A 19,752-nucleotide genomic window follows, 5' to 3' on the forward strand; every position below is an offset into this window, starting at 1 on the left:
ATGCAGCGGGGGCAGATTTGGTGAAGGGCCAAAGATGGCAGAGAAGAGGATGAGAGAGAGAGAGAGAGAGATTAGGCAACGCGAAGGAGGAAGGAGGTGGGAGTAGATAGGATTAGATGAGTCCCATTACTAGCAACTACCCTTCGATCTACCTCTCTCCAAAGGGAGTCAAAAGATAACTTGGACATGTAGCCATCCTATAGTGGTAGCTAGGGTGGATATCCATTAACCCATAGCACTACCAAGGAGGATGTTTTTCTAGTGTGAAAGTCGCGGATGGGGACACTTATAGTCCCTCCACATTTTCCACCTAAATGGCCTCTAAAGGGCCTCTAAATTGTTAGAGGCCTCTAAATTTCCCTTCATTGAAGAGTTCGACTTTCCTTCTATGTGGATTTACATGACACTTAGGTCTAACTTGAGCTTTCTTAATACTATTTGCGCATGTTAAATATTTCGATCCATGTCCTAGAGAAAAGTCTTTGGTTGCTACCCTTCTCTTTTCAAGCCCAATAGATGTGAAGCTCTAGCTGCAATGTCAGCCTAATGGGTCTCTAAAATTCCTAAAATTTGTAACTTTCCGATGGCGCATCGAATCAACAAACTACTTTTACTATTAAGGACGTAATTTTGCACTCTAAATCTCTACTAATATCTGTAACGTTCCGATGGCGCATCGAATCAACAAACTACTTTTACTATTAAGAACGTAATTTTGCACTCTAAATCTCTATGCGCATCCAAAAATCAAAACCTTTCATTCATATATAGATAAGCTATTACATAATCCGCTGCATAGGGATAACATCCATTCATCACATTATTTCAGTCAACATGGCTCAAAAGCCTTGACGCTGAACACCGACATATTCATAGCCACGCTATTCAGTTGACATGTATTCCATTACTCCCTCTAGTTACCAGAGGCAAATACGAAGGAAAACGTGGTACACCGGAGCTACTGGACTGCGGGTCATCCGGAGTAGTAGTAGGCTCTTTCCCAGGTCTATGCTGCACGGAAGCTCGACAACTCTCAACGCTCACTGCAATTAAACCTTCAGCTGATAGCTCTGGTGCATTGTTCTCCTTATCCGAAATATGCTTCCGCACTGATCTAGTGCTCTCACGACTGTCCGCCATTGGGCATTCACTGCACAGCAAAACATCATCACTTCCGTTTTGTTTTCCATCAGCCATACATCCGAAACCAAAATAACGGGGACGCGCATCTATCAACCCTTTGATATGCATGTTTCCATTGGGCCGGCTTACTGCGCCATCAACGGAAAAAAAAATATCGTTATGTCGTGAGGAGTAATCGAGCAGGGAGAGATCATGGCTTTGCTCTACGTGGATCCACTCCTTTCCCCTGATAGGGAATTACCCAGGAGGCAGAAGGGTAATAGGTCCCGGATTGCAGCATCTTGAGGAGGCACTTACTGAGTACGGCAGCATATCTGCATCGAAGCTTGAATTTCCAGAACATGAAGGCACGATCGAAAACGTTCGCACACGTCAGACACACGTGATTCTTCATATCTCGTCCGCCCCGTACTACGTATAATGCCAGCTTGCATGTCATCTCGCGTTACTCCCTTGCACACCCTCTTAAGATGAGGCTGGCCCAAATCCTTCAGACGGTAACCTAACATACCTTGATAGGTATGAAGGTTCTTCTGCTTCAGAGCACGACACATAATTAAACCTCCAGCTGGACGATCGCCATCCCAACCCAGATACTTCTAGATTAGCCTATTGACGCTCTGAATACTCCGTGCTATTATGCGAACGATCATCTGGAAATGTAGATGATACAAGGCACCTCCCCTTTTGACACCACAAAGACCAAACTCGCACGCCTCTTCCAAAAACCGTTGCACCTTAGGAAGCAATCAGTCAACATCCACGTCAGCGCCTCCAACTCCCACTGTCACACTCAACTCCAGAAGCTTTGCAACGCCGGTTCTCTTCGAGCCTTTCTTCGGAGGCCTCCCTCGTTTCCTTGTCTTCCCTGCAACACCATCACAAACCACATTAGATTGTAACAATCAAACAACACAAAAACAACTTTCACTTACGTTTCACTTGGACGATCAACAGTGCCGCAACCGAGCGTCCCATCTCCATCCTCGTCATCCTAGGCAGAGTTCACCACGCGCCCTTAGCGACCCTCTTACCCTTCATTTCGCAAACTTCTTGACGCAGGGATACCTCCACAACACATATATGATGCTCCAGTCCATCCCGTCCAGTCACGAACATAATACCGCAGCGCTCTCCTATGATGACGGCGAGCCTTCACTCCGCCATCCCTCCGAAATTCTCTGGACCTCCCCTTTAATATCGATCCACACGCGCCTCGCCTCTCACATCCCCTATTTCATCACATGGGAGGCCATGCATGTGACACGTGGCCAGTGCATGGCCAACACTGCATGCCCACGTGTCCACTAGTAGACCCCAAAAAACGAGCCCCCCCGAGCACCCCAAGGCCTAATGCATTTTTTAATCTCGTAGCCCCCCTATTCGCTGGTATACCATGACTTGAAAAGTCGCTTTACAAAGGGGTTGAACACGTTTTTCTTAGTTGGAATAAAATGAGCCAAATTGGTCAATCATCTATCAACTATTATCCACACATAGTAAACTCTTCTTATTCTTGGCACGTAAACAATAAATTCCATGGAGATACTTTCCCACTTGCATCTCCAATGGATGAAGCAAACCACCTAACTTCGTTCTGCTTTATTTGCTTGGCAACTTAGCACTTAACAAGGTATTCTTGGATGTCCTTATTCTTGTTACGTACCCAATGAGAGCAAAAAGTCTCACTACAGTGTAAAGGAGTGGGAATAGGAAATGGTGACTAGCAATAGAGTGAATCATCTACTCGCTCATTTGTGGCAATTTGAAGAAATATGATTTTCATTGTTTGGGGATTGACCAGGCCCAAATAAAATGACAATTGTTGACCTCACGTTAAAGGCACATACCTAAAGGGTCGCGTGGGCATGCATTAAAAGATCAGCAAACTTAGGCGAGTGTTCATTGAAGGAGGAGCCACACAATCGACCCATCAATCCATAGCCTGCAAAGGCAAACATGAAAGAAACGTAAGAATTTCTCAAGACAGAAATTCAATCTTGGCGACTTAGCGTTTTACAAGAGGAGACCCCGAGATCATCCAAATGTCCCCGCATACGTTTGATTGGGCACGAGAACTTGGCCTTCGGGTGCGAAAACTCGAGATAGGTCCAAGCAAAACCCGTCGCATTTTCTATCTCTGTTAGTCGTGCACGATCAATGTTATGATCATGACTGTTATACCTATTCACACAGACGCAGATAATTATAGAGGAATAATAAAGGAACAAGAACAAGCCTTCCTCATCCCCGATGGAAAACGCCACATTCCGAAGCTCGATAACTATCATGTCATGCGATACTGGGAGCAGGGATGGATGAAAATCACAGCTCCAAGTATGTAACTCACTAAAGAAATGCAATTGCATAAGAGAAAAGAGGGAGGAATGCTGGTGAAATTGGTGTGGCAGCGCCATAGCCAGAAGGCGATGGAATGGAGCTGCTAGTCCAAGAGAAAAAGTTGCCACCTTTACCTTTGCTTTAAGCAAAATGAGCGAATTTTATTATAAGTTCTTCAACCCTGAAGTCGTAAGTCATAATGCACCGTTTCCCTTCGGTCTCAGGAGTTCAAGCAACTCTTGGTGAGTCGTGAGTTCAAGAACTCACACCTCGTATGGGCCATTGTTAGCACTTGCAATTTCAGTAAAACTCAAAAAAAAAAACTTTTACGGAATATATCAATATTTGCGGAGGGAATGAGAGCGAGCGTGTGTGCACTCATGACATACAAACAGATCACAAACAAACAGACAGGCAGACACACACACAGAAAGACAGAGATCTCACACACACAAGAAAATGAGAATAGAAAGGAGTGAATTGAGGCATGGACATGGGATAAGTGTCCAAAATCAAAAGTGTTAGTAGAGAAGGCAGCCTAAAAAGTTTGTGAAAAATGTGGATCTTGAGTATTATTAGTGTTCATGAGGCTTTAGGTCAACTGAATTGGAAATTGCTATTTGGACCCAATTTTTAAATAAGGTGGCAAGCCACTAAAGCCCTCCTAGGGTAGAGATTCCAACCTAGCCATCTATAAATGATGGACAATAAAGAAACTATAGAAAATACTAAGAAGTAGTGATGAAACTATTTATACTAATTACTAAACACATGCTAATGGGATCTAATCTCTTGGCTCTCAACAGATGGCAAAGAAGGGGTTGAACACCAGCACCATTCCATAGAGCCCTAGTGTGGGATTCATTTAAAGATCACAAAACCTTCAAAATGTGTGTCATCCTAGTTATGTTCTTCCAAAGTGTCGCACTGCCTCCTAGTATAGCGGTAAAGCAAGGGCTTTTGGATGCAAAAGAGAAAGCAAATGATTTTTTGGGACTATAACACTATATTAGGGAATTTGGGAATTTTCAAATAATTTGGGGATTCCCAATATGGTTAAGATTTGGCCACATGGTCAAATCTTAACCCATTACTTGAAAGTAGAATCCATCCTAAACACTATATTAGGGAATCCTCCCAACTCCGACTTTTAAATAAGGGTGCAAATTTTTGCCACGTGGTCAAATCTTAACTCTTTACTTGAAAGTGGGACCTAGGAGATTCCCAAATTCTCCAATATAGTGTTCTATTAAAAGGTAATTTTTGTAGGATGATCTCCATAAAAGGCAATTTTAAGAACACAATTTAATTAGATTTTTTAAAGATTACACGTGGAAATTCAAAAAAGGACTTTCAATGCTCGACTGCTACACGGTTTGGTCCGCTGTCCTGCTGTCACAGTCGTAACAAAGCTTTTGAAGCTCCGAGGTAGCCTCCTCAATACCATCAAGGCCAAATGGCATGAGTCCACCTTTTGACCAACTGATGCCAGTTGATCCCTCACCACCTTGACCTTTGTCAAGTGGTCATGTACCGAATCTCCCTCTTCCATCAAGGTTGTAGAGTTGATGCTGAAGAAGCAAGATCTGGGATGTGTTGTCTATCTCGTACAGATCCTTCAGAGTGGCCCACTCCTCTACTGACGTCTCGGCCATCTGGATGTAAGGAAGCACAAAACCCATCATAGTCCCTACGATCAATGCCAGGGCATGGGAATCTCTGTCTTCCCAAGCTTCGAGCTCCTCTTCGTCTACTACCATGAGTATATTCCCTTGTCTGTCCACCATGTCCTCCAGCTTCTCCTCCACTCCCATTGTTAATTTCCACAGCTTCTGAGCCACTAAATGACTCCGGATCTTCACCTTGTAGATTGGGTAATTTGACCCATCTAGTTTCCTAGACTCTCCAAAGTTAGGGATAGTGAAAGAAAGAAATTTGGGGGAGGAGGAAGGGAGAGTAAGGGCTGAAGAGGTTGAAAAGGTCAACATTTCTGCTACCAAATCACACAGCAAAGTCGATCAAACTCAACCTTCAATAGACTAGAACTCTGAATGCACCTGATTGAACGTGAGTCACCCTCCTCGCAAGGGCACTGTCCTCCAGTCGTGGAAGTTGATTCCCAAGAGCTTCTGAATCAGGGTTGTCCTTCAGCAAGGTCCTTGCCTTCAGGCTCCCACACCTGTGAGCCTCCTACTTGGGTTCTGATACCATGTTAGAAATTACCCAACAGAGGGTACGCATAGCGGAAGACTGATAGAATTGCCCAGGAGCTTGGTAAAAGACAGGAGTACTCCTAAACAATGGTCTCTAGCATCCATGATCTTTCATCCTTTGGAAGTCCTTTCCATATGCTGAGGTACTCAATGTATAGCTTGTTGCAGAGTACTTATCTCTGAAACCCACAATCAGCTCGTGCATAGAGGATATGACCCTCCTCTTCCATAGGTGGCAACATTCGAAGAATGTGCATACGCTCACGCACTTGTAGCTTCAACAAACACATATGAGATACATTGTGGATCTTGGAGGTGCTCGGTAGTTCCAATTGATACGCTACCTCCCCAATCTTTGCAAATGATCCTATAAGGGCCATAAAACCGTTGAGCAAGCTTTGCGTTGGTATTACCCTTCAACGAAGCATAACAATTTTTATAGGGACATAAATGCACATAATCCCCCCTTCTTTGAAAACGAAATATCGAAATATCTTCGCATATTTCTTTTGCTTGGCTTGGTCATCTTGCATATTCTTTTTATGCCATTATAGAAGAGCCTCCTCTCTCTCCAAGTCATCTAGTATTTGCAGATTTTTCATACATTGCCTCAAACGGGCTCATTCCAAGATAAAATTTAGCAAGTGCAAGCCACTTATCACATAACCTCTGGGTGTCATGACAAAAATGCCTCAAGTATTCCTCTACCAATTCGTTCACCCTTTCAGACTGACCCTTGGTCTCAAATGGTATTCAATGGTAGGGGTGAGTAGCGTACCCATTGCTATAAATAATTCCTACCAAAAATGACCCATAAATTTGACATCTCTATCACTGACAATTTCGTGAGGGAATCCATGATGCTTAAACACTCGATCAATGAACTGCTGCCAAGTGACCAGTGATGCTGGATATCGTGTCTTAATGGTGTATGAAATGGTCTTGTTTTGTCAACCTATCCACCACTAAATACTTGATGTCCCATCCTCTATCTATAGAAGGAAATCCCATGATGAAATCCATCGCTATGTGTGTCCATTTGTCCTCTAGAATGGGCAATGGCTGCCACAAACCAGCTGGTAGTTTACTGTCCACTTTATTTTGTTGGCATGGCAAACATTCAGCAACATGTTTGACTATATCTCTCCACAAACCTCTTCAAATGAAACTTTGTCTTACCTTGGTCCCTCTCATACGTCTTTGTGACACCTGTATGTCTTGCCATAGGGGAAAAATGCATTTCCCTCAACACCAGCTGCCTATATTGTGAATTTGGAACCAAGTAAATTATGTTCCGGAGCCACAACAACCCATTATGCAATTTAAAGTTGGGATGATCATGGCATAAGGGTTCATGCAATTCTAAAAGATGGCATGTTTTTTAGTTCTGCATATACTCTTTTTGAATGCCATGTATCCAATCCACCTTTGCGGGGTTCATCCGAATCCCATCTTTGCACCCAAGGTGACCCAAGTATTCAACCTCTTTTGCCATAAGGTGAATCTATTGGCATTTTAGAGCTAATCCAACCTCAAAATTTCCAACGCTCGTTTAGCATGCTCAATGTGCTCATGTTTGCTCCTACTGTAAATGAGAATGTCATCAAAGAAAACTAGCAAGTTTGGAAGAGAAGTGGCTCAATATTTTATTCATGAGTGCCTAAAAGGTGGCCGGTGCATTAGTCAACCCAAATGGCATCACCTTGAACTCATACAAACCCCTTTCTATTTGGAAGGCTGTTTTGTGCTCATTACCCTCTTTCACTCTGATTAGATGATAGCCTGATCTCATATCTATCTTTGTGAAGCACTGAGCACCCTTTAGTTCATCCAACAAATCATCAATCCTGAAAATTGGAAATCTATTTTTTATAGTAACCGTGTTGAGAACCCTATACTAAATGCACATGCGGTATTCCTTTTCACAATGAGCACTAGGGAGGTGAAGAAAGATGTACTAAAAGAAATGAAATTCTTCTTAAGCAACTCCCATATCTATCCTACCACTTCCTCTGTGTTCCACATTAGAGAGACCATATGAGCCTTGCTTATAGGCTTACTTCGAGGCTTTGAAGCACGATCAACATCCCTCTTTCAAGGTAATTGACATGCCATATCAATAAAAATATCAGCAAAATCTGACAACAGCTGTTGCATTTCCACATCCTTCACCTACAGAAGGCTTTCCGTATGAGTCATTGGCACATTCACTGCATAAATGGCACTTTGTTTCTTGAGCTCTCACGCCAATTGCCTTGCTGAAATGATCTGCATTTTTGGGGCTCTCAAACCTTGCAATACCACTATTTTGACCTTATGTGCAAAGCGGAGAGTCATAGCATTTAAGTCAATACTAAACTCCCATAGGAATTTCACCTAATCATATCCCAAGACAATGTCGTCCGGACCCATCTCCAATGCAAAGAGATCACCTGCAAAATCATAATCATGAGAGAGAGCCAGATCCTTGCAACATAGTCTGCTAATCATATGCTCTCTATTAGCAACCTCAACTCTCAACCCATGATCTATCTCTATAGCAACAAGCCTCACCTTCTACAAGGTCCTGGTGTTGATGAAATTGTGTGCTCCCATTGTCCACAAGCATATGAACAGTCCTAGCCTTGATGTCACCTTTCAAATCTGACTGTCTCGACACTCACCAATGGAATCTTTCTGGTAGAGCATCCCAATATTGCTCCCCCTCATCTATAGGGAAATTCTCATCAACATCATTCTGTGCATGGAATGTCACAGCATCATGATGCTCGACTCTAGGAGTACAAGGAGTAGCTCTATTAGGCTGAACCTAGTGTATGTCATGGCAAGCTGAGTTGTACAGCCTGGATCAAACGAAAACTCAAAACCACTCCCAACTCTGGCATTTGGAGTTTGTCTTGACTTGTGTGCCCCATGTGCCACCAGTGGGTGCACCCACTATGGAAGGCACTGGCTCATGCTGAGCAACCTCACATGGTGGATCATTACCAAGTTTACCTCCTCAACACAAGGTACATACTTGGGTGCCTTAGAACTGTGAAAGGAAAATAGTAGCCCCAAAAGTCCTAATCGATAGACACGGAAGCCCCCACACACAACTACAACTATTATGCAATGTAAGGAAGCTGATTCGATGAAATAAACAGTGAGTAAACTCTGCTATAATAAGCACCTAATACTATGTGTAGATGTCGATGGAGAGGCTTGAGAGAAAGGTCAATGAAAAAGCTTTAAATGTCGCTCAAATGAGACTGCGAGGCTGAGGTTTTTTGTCCCTTTTCTCTCCTTTAAAAAAAAAGGGGGGATCCTAAGTCACCTGAGACAATTACGACCCCTAACATGATGAATATTGTTCCTGAGTTGGCCAAGGAGATACCACCATCATTAGCGGTTCTTGAGATATTGGGGGTGTCAAACTGAGACCACTAACACAATTAGGACACTTGAGTCGCCCTAGTTAGTCGACCTAACTTAAGCTAGTACTCTACTTAACCCCAATTAGGTTAATCCAACTAAGCTAACCTAGCACAACCTATGGTAGTCATATCTAGCCTAAGCCAACCAACTTACCTAATCCAAACTAAACTAAACCAACCAAACTAATCCGGCTAATGAACTAACACACACTAACCCCACTAAACTAAGTGAATTATTGAAAGGAATAACCTAAGCAAAGGTAGGCAAAATCACCGATCAAGAGAAGCAATCGAGCGTGCAGCGCAGTTGTGTGGTTCAATCGACTAGTGTAGCATCGCCACTATCTGTTTGTGAAAGTCGCATCTGTCTATTGTTGGCCAATGATGATGTTTCATTCGTTGCTTGCTGGTTGTAGCTTAGCTCATTGTTGTTTCATTCATTGTTGATTGACTGTAGCTTAGGGCATCGTTGCTACTTGTTGCCTTAGCGCTTGATTGTGACTGTTGCTAGCTACTTCCAGTCGCTGGTGTAGCTTGTTACCCTTCTCGTTATGGCAACACTCCTGGCTATGGCGATTCACCAGCACGCCGACAACGTTCAATACGATGAGTCGAGCAATACGAATGGTTGGAAGTCAACTATCAAAACATTCATAGCAACCAGGCGTAAGCAATTAGAAATCAGGCCCTTTAAAGTGATTGACAATTGTGGGAATTTTGTGGCAGTTGGAAAGAGAGAGATTCTTTTATGATGAAGTACCCAACAAGAAAAGACCAGATTCAGGAGTGAAAAGAAAGCACACAGCCCTTAGAAGGTTCCCTGATACCGATGTGGAAAAGGAGTCGAGGCACAATTGGGAAAGCAATAGAACCAACGAAAGAGAGAGAGAGAGAGAGAGAGAGACAGAGAGGAAGGAGGAAAGGGAATGGCTTGAAGGAATAGGTAGGAGAGAGACACTATGAGAGAGGAGAGCGACTAGAAGAGAGAGTCCATAGGCACATAGCAAGAGGAGCTAAGAGAGTAAGATAAGACTAGAGATCACATTACATCCAACAGACCCCTAGCATAGGGAGATAGGGCTTATGAGACTTAGAGCATTGAGACCCTAACTTGCACTGTTTTGAATTGTAATGGTACCCAATGGTCAAATGCATGGAATTTCTCATATTTGTATACAAGACGAGATATAATTTTCTACACAAAGACCCATTGGAGCCTCGACCACCCTTTACGCTTAGCATGCAAATAGACATGGGAGTCAGCATACCATGGCGAGACTTGAGAGACAAGTGGAGTTTGTGGACCAAGGGGAGTGGCAATACTATACAAGTCATCTCTCATTGAGATGATCTCCATCGAGAGGCGAGGCAAACATGCCAAGTTTCTTTGGATTTGGATCTGTTGCATCTCTTGACAAGACCTCTTCATTGCAGTGTGCGATTTTTCTCTTAAGACCTCACATGTCGCTAGAGATCTGCGTGAGTAGGATGAGATCTCATCGTATGCAACTGTGCATCTACACATCATAGAAGTCCTTGTTGGGAACTGACATGACCCTAAAGCTCTTGAAATCTCGCAGCTCGGCCCTGCAAAACTAACACAAAGAAACAACCATAGAAACAACATAGAGAGCAAGTTCAATTCCTTGCCGGTCTGGATCCTGGATCGTGTTGCACATGCGCACCTGCTTCCTAGCGTAGCCCAAGACCCGGAAGTTGATCCAAGGCCCATGGAGTGCCACCTGGTGGTATGGGACGCTAGGCTAATTTGGATCTGGTTGGGAGAAGTGCTCGTAACTTAGCTCGTGGCTTGGAGGGGACATCCCAATTTCTCAAGTCTTTTCCTCGCAGACGTCATGGTTGGGTGTTGAGCTAGCATGCACCCCTTTTTCTATGTGTTTGGAGATCTTTGATTGCCATGTCTACAAAATACACCAAAAGATTTATATAAGCATTCTTCCACGTATAGACATTGATAAGTCATGTAATACCTTCAATTAAATATTTTTTCATTTCTCTATGCCTTCAAACTTGTCCAAGTGGCAGGCCTTCAAATGTGCGCAAGTTGCACATACACTAAATCTATTTTCCTTGGGTATCTTCTCATTGTTGAATTGCACCCGAACCCCTGGGCTCCTTATAAAGGCTTGAGCCTAGTGAGCTGAAAATAGCGAAAATCCTGATTCAAACCCTAATCCAACTGTGCCTTGCAATTCAATCTAATATTCGCTTGCCTAGCCTCAAGCCTCCCCAAGCTTCCTGAGCTAGTCTTGTGCACCTAAACACACGTCAGATACAATCCATGCACATGACATACTCCCCCTCCTCTAAGAACTTTCATTAAGAAAGTCAGGAATCTCTCCCATGTAGAATCCTCCTCAAAATGATCCTTCCAATTAATCTTATATTCCGTGATTGTCCTATAGCTAACTTGACGTTCACGAAATCCAATAATACTTTCAGGATCAATCTTAGTGAAATACTTTGTTGCTGCCAATCTATCGATTACCTAGGGAGAGAATACTTATTCTTAATTGTCACTTTATTCAATCGTTCATAATCAACAAACATTCTCCATGTATTATATCTTTTCTTTCTTAACAAGACAAGGGCACACCCAGGATGATTTACTGGGGTGTACATAACCCATCTTTATGTAGTCCTGAAGCTGTCTAGCTAACACATCCTCCTCTAACTGGCTCGTCCTATAAGGTGGAATACTTATAGGCTGAGCGCTAGGGACTAAGTCTATGCGATGATCTACTAACCTTTTTGGAGATAAATCTTTTGGCAGTTGGACCGTAAATGGATCATTAAATTCAGTCAACAACTTCTTCAATTCTGTTTGTTCAAACACACTCAATTCGTTCTTGTCATGAATAGAAACAACAAATGAAGAAATCAAATTCAAGTTACACTGAAACACATCATTAAAAGTTGTTTGCAATATATTTCACAGTTGCATCGAAGATACATTGATTAGAAGCAAAACTTTGCCATGGAAGCAATTTCCTCACAAGAGGCTCTATGCAGGTTGTAAATCCGTCGACGAATTTGCCATGGTGCCACATAATCATATAACCCTATCGTGCATAGCAGGTACTGGCTACTAAGACATGCCTATTAGTGTCTAAACCGTGGACAATCTGCTGCAAGGGATTAAAAGCATGCAAGAATATTGTGTGTGTGTGTGTGTGAGAGAGAGAGAGAGAGAGAGAGAGATGTATTACCGTCTTCGAAAGGCCTTGCGAACCTGTGAGACAAAGTACAATCCAAGGGCAACTCATACAAGCCACTGTGGGCTGAAGCATAGGGCTAGCTAAGGCCCTTTGTTGAGTACTATGCTCAACTCAAAACTCAAAGCTCAAAAACTAGTACTTAATCCCAAAGTCAACACACATACCCGAATGCCATGGTGGCTCTCCTGTAAGCTGTGAAGATATCTCGTATATGTGTCATATCAAGTCGTCTCTCACTGTGACAAGGGACGGGGGACGCGTCTCCATGATCTCTATACCCATTTGGCCATATCCAAAGTGATGACTCTACTCAAACAATCCCCTCTGAGTAGAGCTGTGATGAGCTCAACCTCCATCGTGTGTGCTCTGGTTCGCCTCTGCATCGTGCATGGTCAATGTATCTCTGGCTCCATTTGTTATGCTCTAGCCGAGATAGCATGACCTCGGAAAGATCGATGGGCATTTTCCCTTAGAGGACCGACTTCTGTAATAGTTTATGTGCATAAATATAATGGTCAAGGGAAGTAACTGCCAAGGTCCTAGGTGAGGGTGTATTGGCATCAACTAGGTGGTTCTGAGTGCTAAGGCCTAGGTGCACCAGAATGTGAAAATGCCAAGGGGAAAATGTTTTAATTGTGCCCCAAGAGAGGGGTAAATAGTGTACCAAGTTAAAGGTCTAGAATGATGACATGTGGTAGAGGGAACCATCTAGGGAACTGTGGGCTTGTGGATAGGCATGAAGGGAATAGAAATTACGTATCTTTTGAGTTCATGCGATCTATGAGAGTGGCTGGGAGGAAAAAGATGATGCCATCGCCTGTGATATTGTATTGCCCGTAATATTGGCGGAACAGGGAGAATAGAAAAGTGATCGTGTTAGTTAGTGTTCGTGACATTTGGTATCAGAGCCGAAATCGGTGTGACGATTTGGGCCATCAAGCAGTTCTTCAAGGTTGCTTGACGCGGTGGAGGGATCCGAGGCGGTATCATTATTCAGATTATGGCATAGCTAAGTTTTGGACTGTCGCTGGGAATACGTGGTGGCTGGACATTCGAATTTTGGGTCTCAGCATCGATGCTCTGCTCGCCTACGCAAATAGCTTGGAAATTAGAGAAGGCGTGGCGCTCTACGACGATACGTGATTAACGAAACGAAAACTAGTATCAATTGGTATCATTGGTGGTGCTCGACGACGATACGTGATTTGACGAGAACCAAGAGAGGGGGTAGAAATTGTACGTATCATTTGCAAGGTCATCGCTTATAGCCCGTGAATTGACGATGCCCGCGAATTGACGAGAGAACCAGACAGCCAACAAAAGTCAGGCCTGACGAAAGAAGTCTCGAAAGCGAACAAACCATAAAGTATCAAGGTCTCCTCCCTGCAAATCACAAAGCCCTAGTCTTCTGTCACATGAACGAACGAAGGCACTAGAAAGAGCTCAGGAAGACGAGTTGTCAGAGAAGAAAAGGGGAGACCCTTCGACGTGATGAGCGCAGTGAAGCGTGAGCTACAGACTTATATAGCTGTCGCAAGAGCAAGGTTCCCGTAAGCCAGACAGAAGACAGGTGACGGGAGGGGTCGTCAGCGCAGCAACATCTACATTGAGGAGCAGACGACTGCTTCGAAGGAAAGCGGGATATCTGCGCTACGTGGAGATTCCAAGGGGCATTTTATTTCTTCTATACAAATTCTCAATTTTTGGTTTGCAATCTATTGTTCCTGTACATCAGAGTTTGTAGTCGATTTATCCCTGTACAGCAGAAGGGAAAAAAAAAAAACCTATTTTCCCTTTTGATACAATGGAGGCAGAGGGACAAGATTCCAGGGTAAATCCTGGTGAATCTAGAGCACGATCTACGCAAGAAATGTCCCATCACATAACACCTACTCTAGTAGGTAGGATTTCTATCTTAGAAGATGCTTTACAGCAGATCATGAACCAACAGCTTCAAGTGAATGCTGGTCAAAATGAAAGTAGGGAGATGGTGCAAGCCTTGTCGGCTAGACCATCTAGAAATGAAAAGGGTAAAGTTCTAGCAGAGTCAGAGCCCAGTATACACTCATCAGAACATGCAAAGGTCAAGGTACCTAATATTGCAAACTATAGACCGGAAAAGTACACTGGTCGGATGACCGAGCGCGGTTCTGATGTGATCGAGGTTTGGTTACACAAGTGGGAAGAAGCCTTTGCCATTTGTGAAATCAATTCTGATTTAAAGAAAATCCGCGAGACCACTCACCTGTTTATTCAAGCAGTGGATAGATGCACAGTGTGGTGTGGGGTGTGGAATCACAAACTTCTTAAACTTATGTGCATAGCATAGGTATGCAGACTCATCAATAGACAATGAACCAGCTAGATATAGAAGACACCAAAATAATATAGAGATCCAAAGTCCCACCAATGGTGTGGTCCTCTGATCTTACCATAAGGTCCTTCTCCTATCTGCCGGCTATCTCTAGACTCGAGCCTGCGTGCTCCACCTTGAGCTTCTGTAGACTTTCCATCCAGATCCCTTTCACCTTGCTGTCTTTGCACCAGCCTAGGTGGGCAGCACTCTTAGCTAAGTCTGCAGCTCCTGTGTGCTCCCTTTACCTCCAGTGATGAGGCCTAAGGCAACAAGCTCCCTGCTGCTCCTTTCTGCTAGTACTTGTGCTGCTCCAAGTGATAAGTGAATGGGGGCCCAAGTGCCCCCTTTTATAGGCCCAAAGGGTTCTGCAAATCAGTCGACCAAGCAGGCCGACTTTCTGGTCTGTAGCAGCTGACCGGGTTGGCTAGCTCCACAACCAGGCCCCTTGAAAGGGCAAGGGGCCTGCCCCCTTCAGCCCTTTTACTTGCCTCTTCAACCTCTCTTGATGCTGCACCAGATCTGCTTCCTGCCAGGCCCTATCCAGCCCCGTACAGCCTTGTACCCTACTCCATACACTTGCTGATGTCAGTGCCATCTGTCCCAGGTCTACATCTCTATGCAGTTCTTGCTCCAGCCAATCCCCGCTGGCCACATGGCATACCTGTAGTCCTTCTGCCCTCCATGGAGGCTGATAACTGCTTGATATTGTCCTTGGCAACCCCCTCTCTTTGTTTTTCTCTCTAGGTGTGTTGCCCACATGGCATCCAATCAAATGCCCATTTGGCAACTTTGACCCTAGGTCCACCTCCCCCACGCTCTCCTCATATGGGGTCTCACAGATGGGGAGGTGACCATTCCAACACTACAGTGATGGACGGGCAAAGGCATAAAATCTTGCTTTTCTAGATACTGCCGGTTTGGTGGTGTAAAACCCTTCAGTGTTAATTCCTTGACTAGTGCAGTTACGGGCGATGGCAACTCATTTTTCCACCCAGCCAACTCACAGGATAGGATTCGTCTCCTTACGTACATTTCTTCGTGATTTTATATCATCCTTATCCTTGAGACCCACATCTCCCTAGATAGTTCCTGGCCACATGTCACATTTTAGGCCCTTACTTAGATGCATCCTTTTTCACCCCTCTCTTGGAGTTCCTTTTAAAACAATTGCCCCTTGGCAATTTGCACATTTAGATGCACCTAGGCCCTAGCCCTATTAGAACTATCTAGTCAATGCCATTACGCCCTCACCTAGGACCTTGGCAGTTACTTCTCTTGACCATTTAATTACGCACATTAATTATTACAAAAGTTGGTCATCTAAGAGAAAATGCCCACCGATCTCTCCGAGGTCATGCTATCTCGACTAGAGCATAACATTCCTTCCCTCTTCAAGCATCAGCGTCCTCGATGATGAAATCTGGGAATGCTCTCCGCAACTGGTACACGGATTCCCAGGTAGCTTCCGATAGAGGTTGACCATGCCATGCAACCAACACCGTGGGTATCTTCCGATTTCGTATCTGCATTGTTCCTCGGTCCAGGATCCTTGTTGGTTTGCGTCTTGCAATATCCTCTATCTCCTGAAACAAAACCACACCTTCGATTAGTGAGTCACCTGTATGCAAAAATTTCTTTAAGCGCGAAACATGAAAAACCGGGTGCACCTTACACCCCTGTGGCAATTCTAATTTATAGGCTACACTGCCTATTCTTTTCATAATTAACCACGGCCCACAGTATCGAGGTGATAACTTAGCACACTCTCCTGAAGTCAACGACTTCGAGTGCGAAGGAATTCTGAGAAAAACTTTTTCTCCTTCTTCAAATACTCTTATAGACCAATTTTCATCCGCATACACCTTGGCTCAATCCATAGCCTGGCGGATGTTAGCTCTCGCAAGTGCTAGCATCTCCCGCATCTGAACTACAAAGTTCGCGGCACTAGGCACTTTCTAAGGTACTCCAACTATAGTTGGATTAGCTGGTCTATAACCATAGTTCAGCTCAAACGGACTGAACCCAGTAGATGAATGTTTCCTATCATTGTAGGCAAACTCCAACAATGGCAACCACTTGTCCCATGTATGTTGCCTCAATGACACATATGCCCTCAGCATATCCTCTAAAGTCTGGTTGACTCTCTCCGTCTGACCATCCGTCTCAGGATGATCCCCACTACTCATTCTCAACTCAGTCCTTAGTGTCTCAAATACCGCTGTCCAAAAGTGACCGGTAAACCTGACATCTCTGTCTGACACTATGGATCTAGGCAATCCATGCAGACGAAATATATCTCTAATAAACAACTCCGCTACTTGCGGGGCACTAATAGACTCTCTAGTCGGAATGAAGTAAGCCATCTTGGTTAGACGATCAACCACCACAAGGATAGAATTATACCCTCCTTGCGTTGCAGGTAGTCCTACAATAAAATCCATGGAAATGCTCTCCCACTTAGTGGTATTTCCAAGGGCTGTAAAAGTCCGGGTGGCTTCACCCGCTCGGCCTTACTTACCTAACACGAGAAACACCGTGTCACATATTCATGAATATGCTTTTTCATCTTTGGCCAAAAGAAATCTTGCTTCACGAGATCATATGTCTTCTCGACACCTGGATGTCCCGCACATGGGCTATTATGGCATTGTCGAATGACTCTCTGCTTGAGATCATTCTGACCAGGTACTACAACCTTGCCATTTCTAACTAGCATACCATCCCTTATGGTATATCTTGCATAAGTTTGGCCTTTTCTGGATGCCAGGTCATCCTTTTCATTTTCCCCGGGTTTTAACACATGAGCCTTAGGCCATAAGCTCTGGACAAACTCGTCCACCTTCTGAGTTTCTCTGATCTCGGTCATTAGAGCACTCTCTAACACCGTGAAACTCAGGTTGTGCATAATGCGAGACAACACATCAGCTACCTTATTGTCTTTTCCTCTTCGGTACCGAATCGTTAAATTAAACTCCTGCATGAGCTCTGCCCACCTAGCTTGGCGGCCCCTCAAGTCAGGCTGTTTACAGGAAATGTTTCAGAGTATCATGATCCACATCCACATAAAACTCTGAACCATACAGATAATGCCTCCATGTTTTCAAAGCATGGATAACAGCATACAACTCCAATTCATGAGTTGGCCAATTCCTTTGAGAGGGAGAAAGCTTCTTGCTTTCAAAGGCTACTGGCCTTCCCTCTTGAAGGAGGAATGCTCCTACCGCAATGCCACTTGCATCGGCTTCTAGGAACAACGGTTTCTGGGGATCAACTATTTTTAACACCGGTCCTGAGACCACAGCTTGTTTTATGGTGTTAAAACTTTCCTGTTGATTCTGTCCCCAAATAAAAGGTACTTTATCTGAGGTCAGATCAGTCAATGGCGATACTATTTCGGAATATCCTTTGATATGCCTTCTATAAAACTGGACAAATCCCAAGAATGATCGCAACGTGGTCAGACTCTGAGGGATTGGCCAAGTTAGTATCGCAGCCACTTTCTTCGGATCCATTTCAACCCCCTGTGGAGTAATTATGAACCCTAAGTACTCAAGCCTAACCATACACAGTATAGTTTTCTTTTTATTCACGTAAAGACTGGCTTTCCTCAAAGTACTGAACACTATCCTTAAGTGTTCACAATGCTCAGTAACACTTTTACTGAATATCAAGATATCGTCAATGAAATGTACTACGAACTTTCCGATATACGGACGTAGTAAATCATTCATAAGCATGACGAAGGTCGCTGGAGCATTGGTAAGTCCGAAGGGCATTACCAAAAACTCATAATGACCAAACCTGCTTCTAAAAGCGGTTTTATGCACATCTTCAGCTCTAATCCGGATCTGATGATAGCCGCACTTAAGATCTATCTTGCTGAAAATCACGGCTCCATGTAATGCATCTAGCAAATCATCAATCCGAGCCATCGGATACCTGTGCTTAACAGTGATATTATTTAATGCTCTGTAATCTATACAGAGGCGAAACGTATCATCCTTTTTCCTCTTTAATATCACTGGTGAAGCAAAAGGTGAGAAACTTGGTTGAATCTGCCCCAACTTGAGGTATTCTTCCAGTTGCCTACGCACCTCCGCTTCTTCAGTAAAGCTCATTCTATAGGGAGGTCTATTTACAGGTTCTGCCCCCGGGATCAGTTCAATCTTATGCTGAACTTTCCGCTCTGGAGGTAACCCATAAGGTAGTTCATCCCTAAAACATTCAGAGAACTCCTCTGTTATAAGATTAGCCAGCTTGGCCATCTCATCACTTTGTGTAACATCAGTGCTAGTCGAAGAATCATTCACCGACTCTACCGATGCGGTGCAAAGGTATAAAAACTCTACTTGAGCCTTTCTGATTTCCATCACGGAAACCAACGGTCCCTGAGGTATATCTTTTTCACCTCGCAAGACATAAAGCACATCATTCATCTTGAATTGATATACGTGCTTTTTCCAATCAATGGCTGGATTCTTCCTAGAATGCCATGCCATTCCCAGGGCTATATCCGCATGAGCAAGCTTGGTCATTTCAAAATCAAGCTTCTCAGTATAGTCCTGAATCCGAAGCTCAACCTGGGTAACCCTTTGGTCCCATACTTCAGTTGAACTTTCGTCTGCCATCCTGACTGTGTACGCATAGTTAGATGGACTTGTTTTTAATTTCAGCCTCTTCACGAGCTTGGAGTTAATCACATTGTGAGTTGACGCTAAGTCAAACAACACAATGACATCATGACTGGCTACTTGCCCTTTCATTTTAATTAACTCCGTATCATTAAAGGCTGTATACCCCGTTGCTGCGGGCTTAGATAGGATGTTATCAGGTGCACTCGTCACTAACTTAGCAACAGATACACATAACAAACAAGGTGCTAACCTCTGAGAAGGTCCTGCCAGTTGCATCTGCATATGTTCCGCACTGGGACTCTCCTGCATTTCTACGTCGCATTCAGATATTATCATATTAGCCGTGCGACGATCTTTATTCAGTGGACAATCCTTCCACTGATGTCGCTGAAGGCAGCCGAAGCACAATCC

The 19,752-nt window shown here is 43.9% G+C and overlaps 1 protein-coding gene across 1 annotated transcript; it reads right to left on the minus strand.

The window, feature by feature from the left end:
- Nucleotides 1-885: 885 nt before the first annotated feature.
- On the minus strand, nucleotides 886-1,759 carry LOC147893359 (uncharacterized). Its single transcript, XM_087385718.1, has 2 exons — nucleotides 1,441-1,759; nucleotides 886-1,150 (listed from the first exon to the last, which is right to left on the minus strand). The coding sequence occupies exons 1-2, from the start codon at nucleotides 1,695-1,697 to the stop codon at nucleotides 886-888; spliced, it is 522 nt and encodes a 173-aa protein (XP_087241844.1). The 5' UTR covers nucleotides 1,698-1,759.
- Nucleotides 1,760-19,752: the final 17,993 nt, after the last annotated feature.

Source organism: Dipteris shenzhenensis, chromosome 15, assembly GCF_047967505.1.
Source record: "Dipteris shenzhenensis isolate YYH24624 ecotype China chromosome 15, Dip_SZ_1.0, whole genome shotgun sequence".
NCBI lineage: Eukaryota > Viridiplantae > Streptophyta > Polypodiopsida > Gleicheniales > Dipteridaceae > Dipteris > Dipteris shenzhenensis.

Excerpts from the sequence above, each read along its gene's own strand:
- LOC147893359 (XM_087385718.1), bottom strand. The coding sequence starts at position 1,697 with ATGTGTCGTGCTCTGAAGCAGAAGAACCTTCATACCTATCAAGGTATG. Across the intron at positions 1,151-1,440 it reads CAGATATGCTGCCGTACTCA|TGAATGCCCAATGGCGGACA; the intron begins GTAAGTGCCTCC and ends TTTGCTGTGCAG.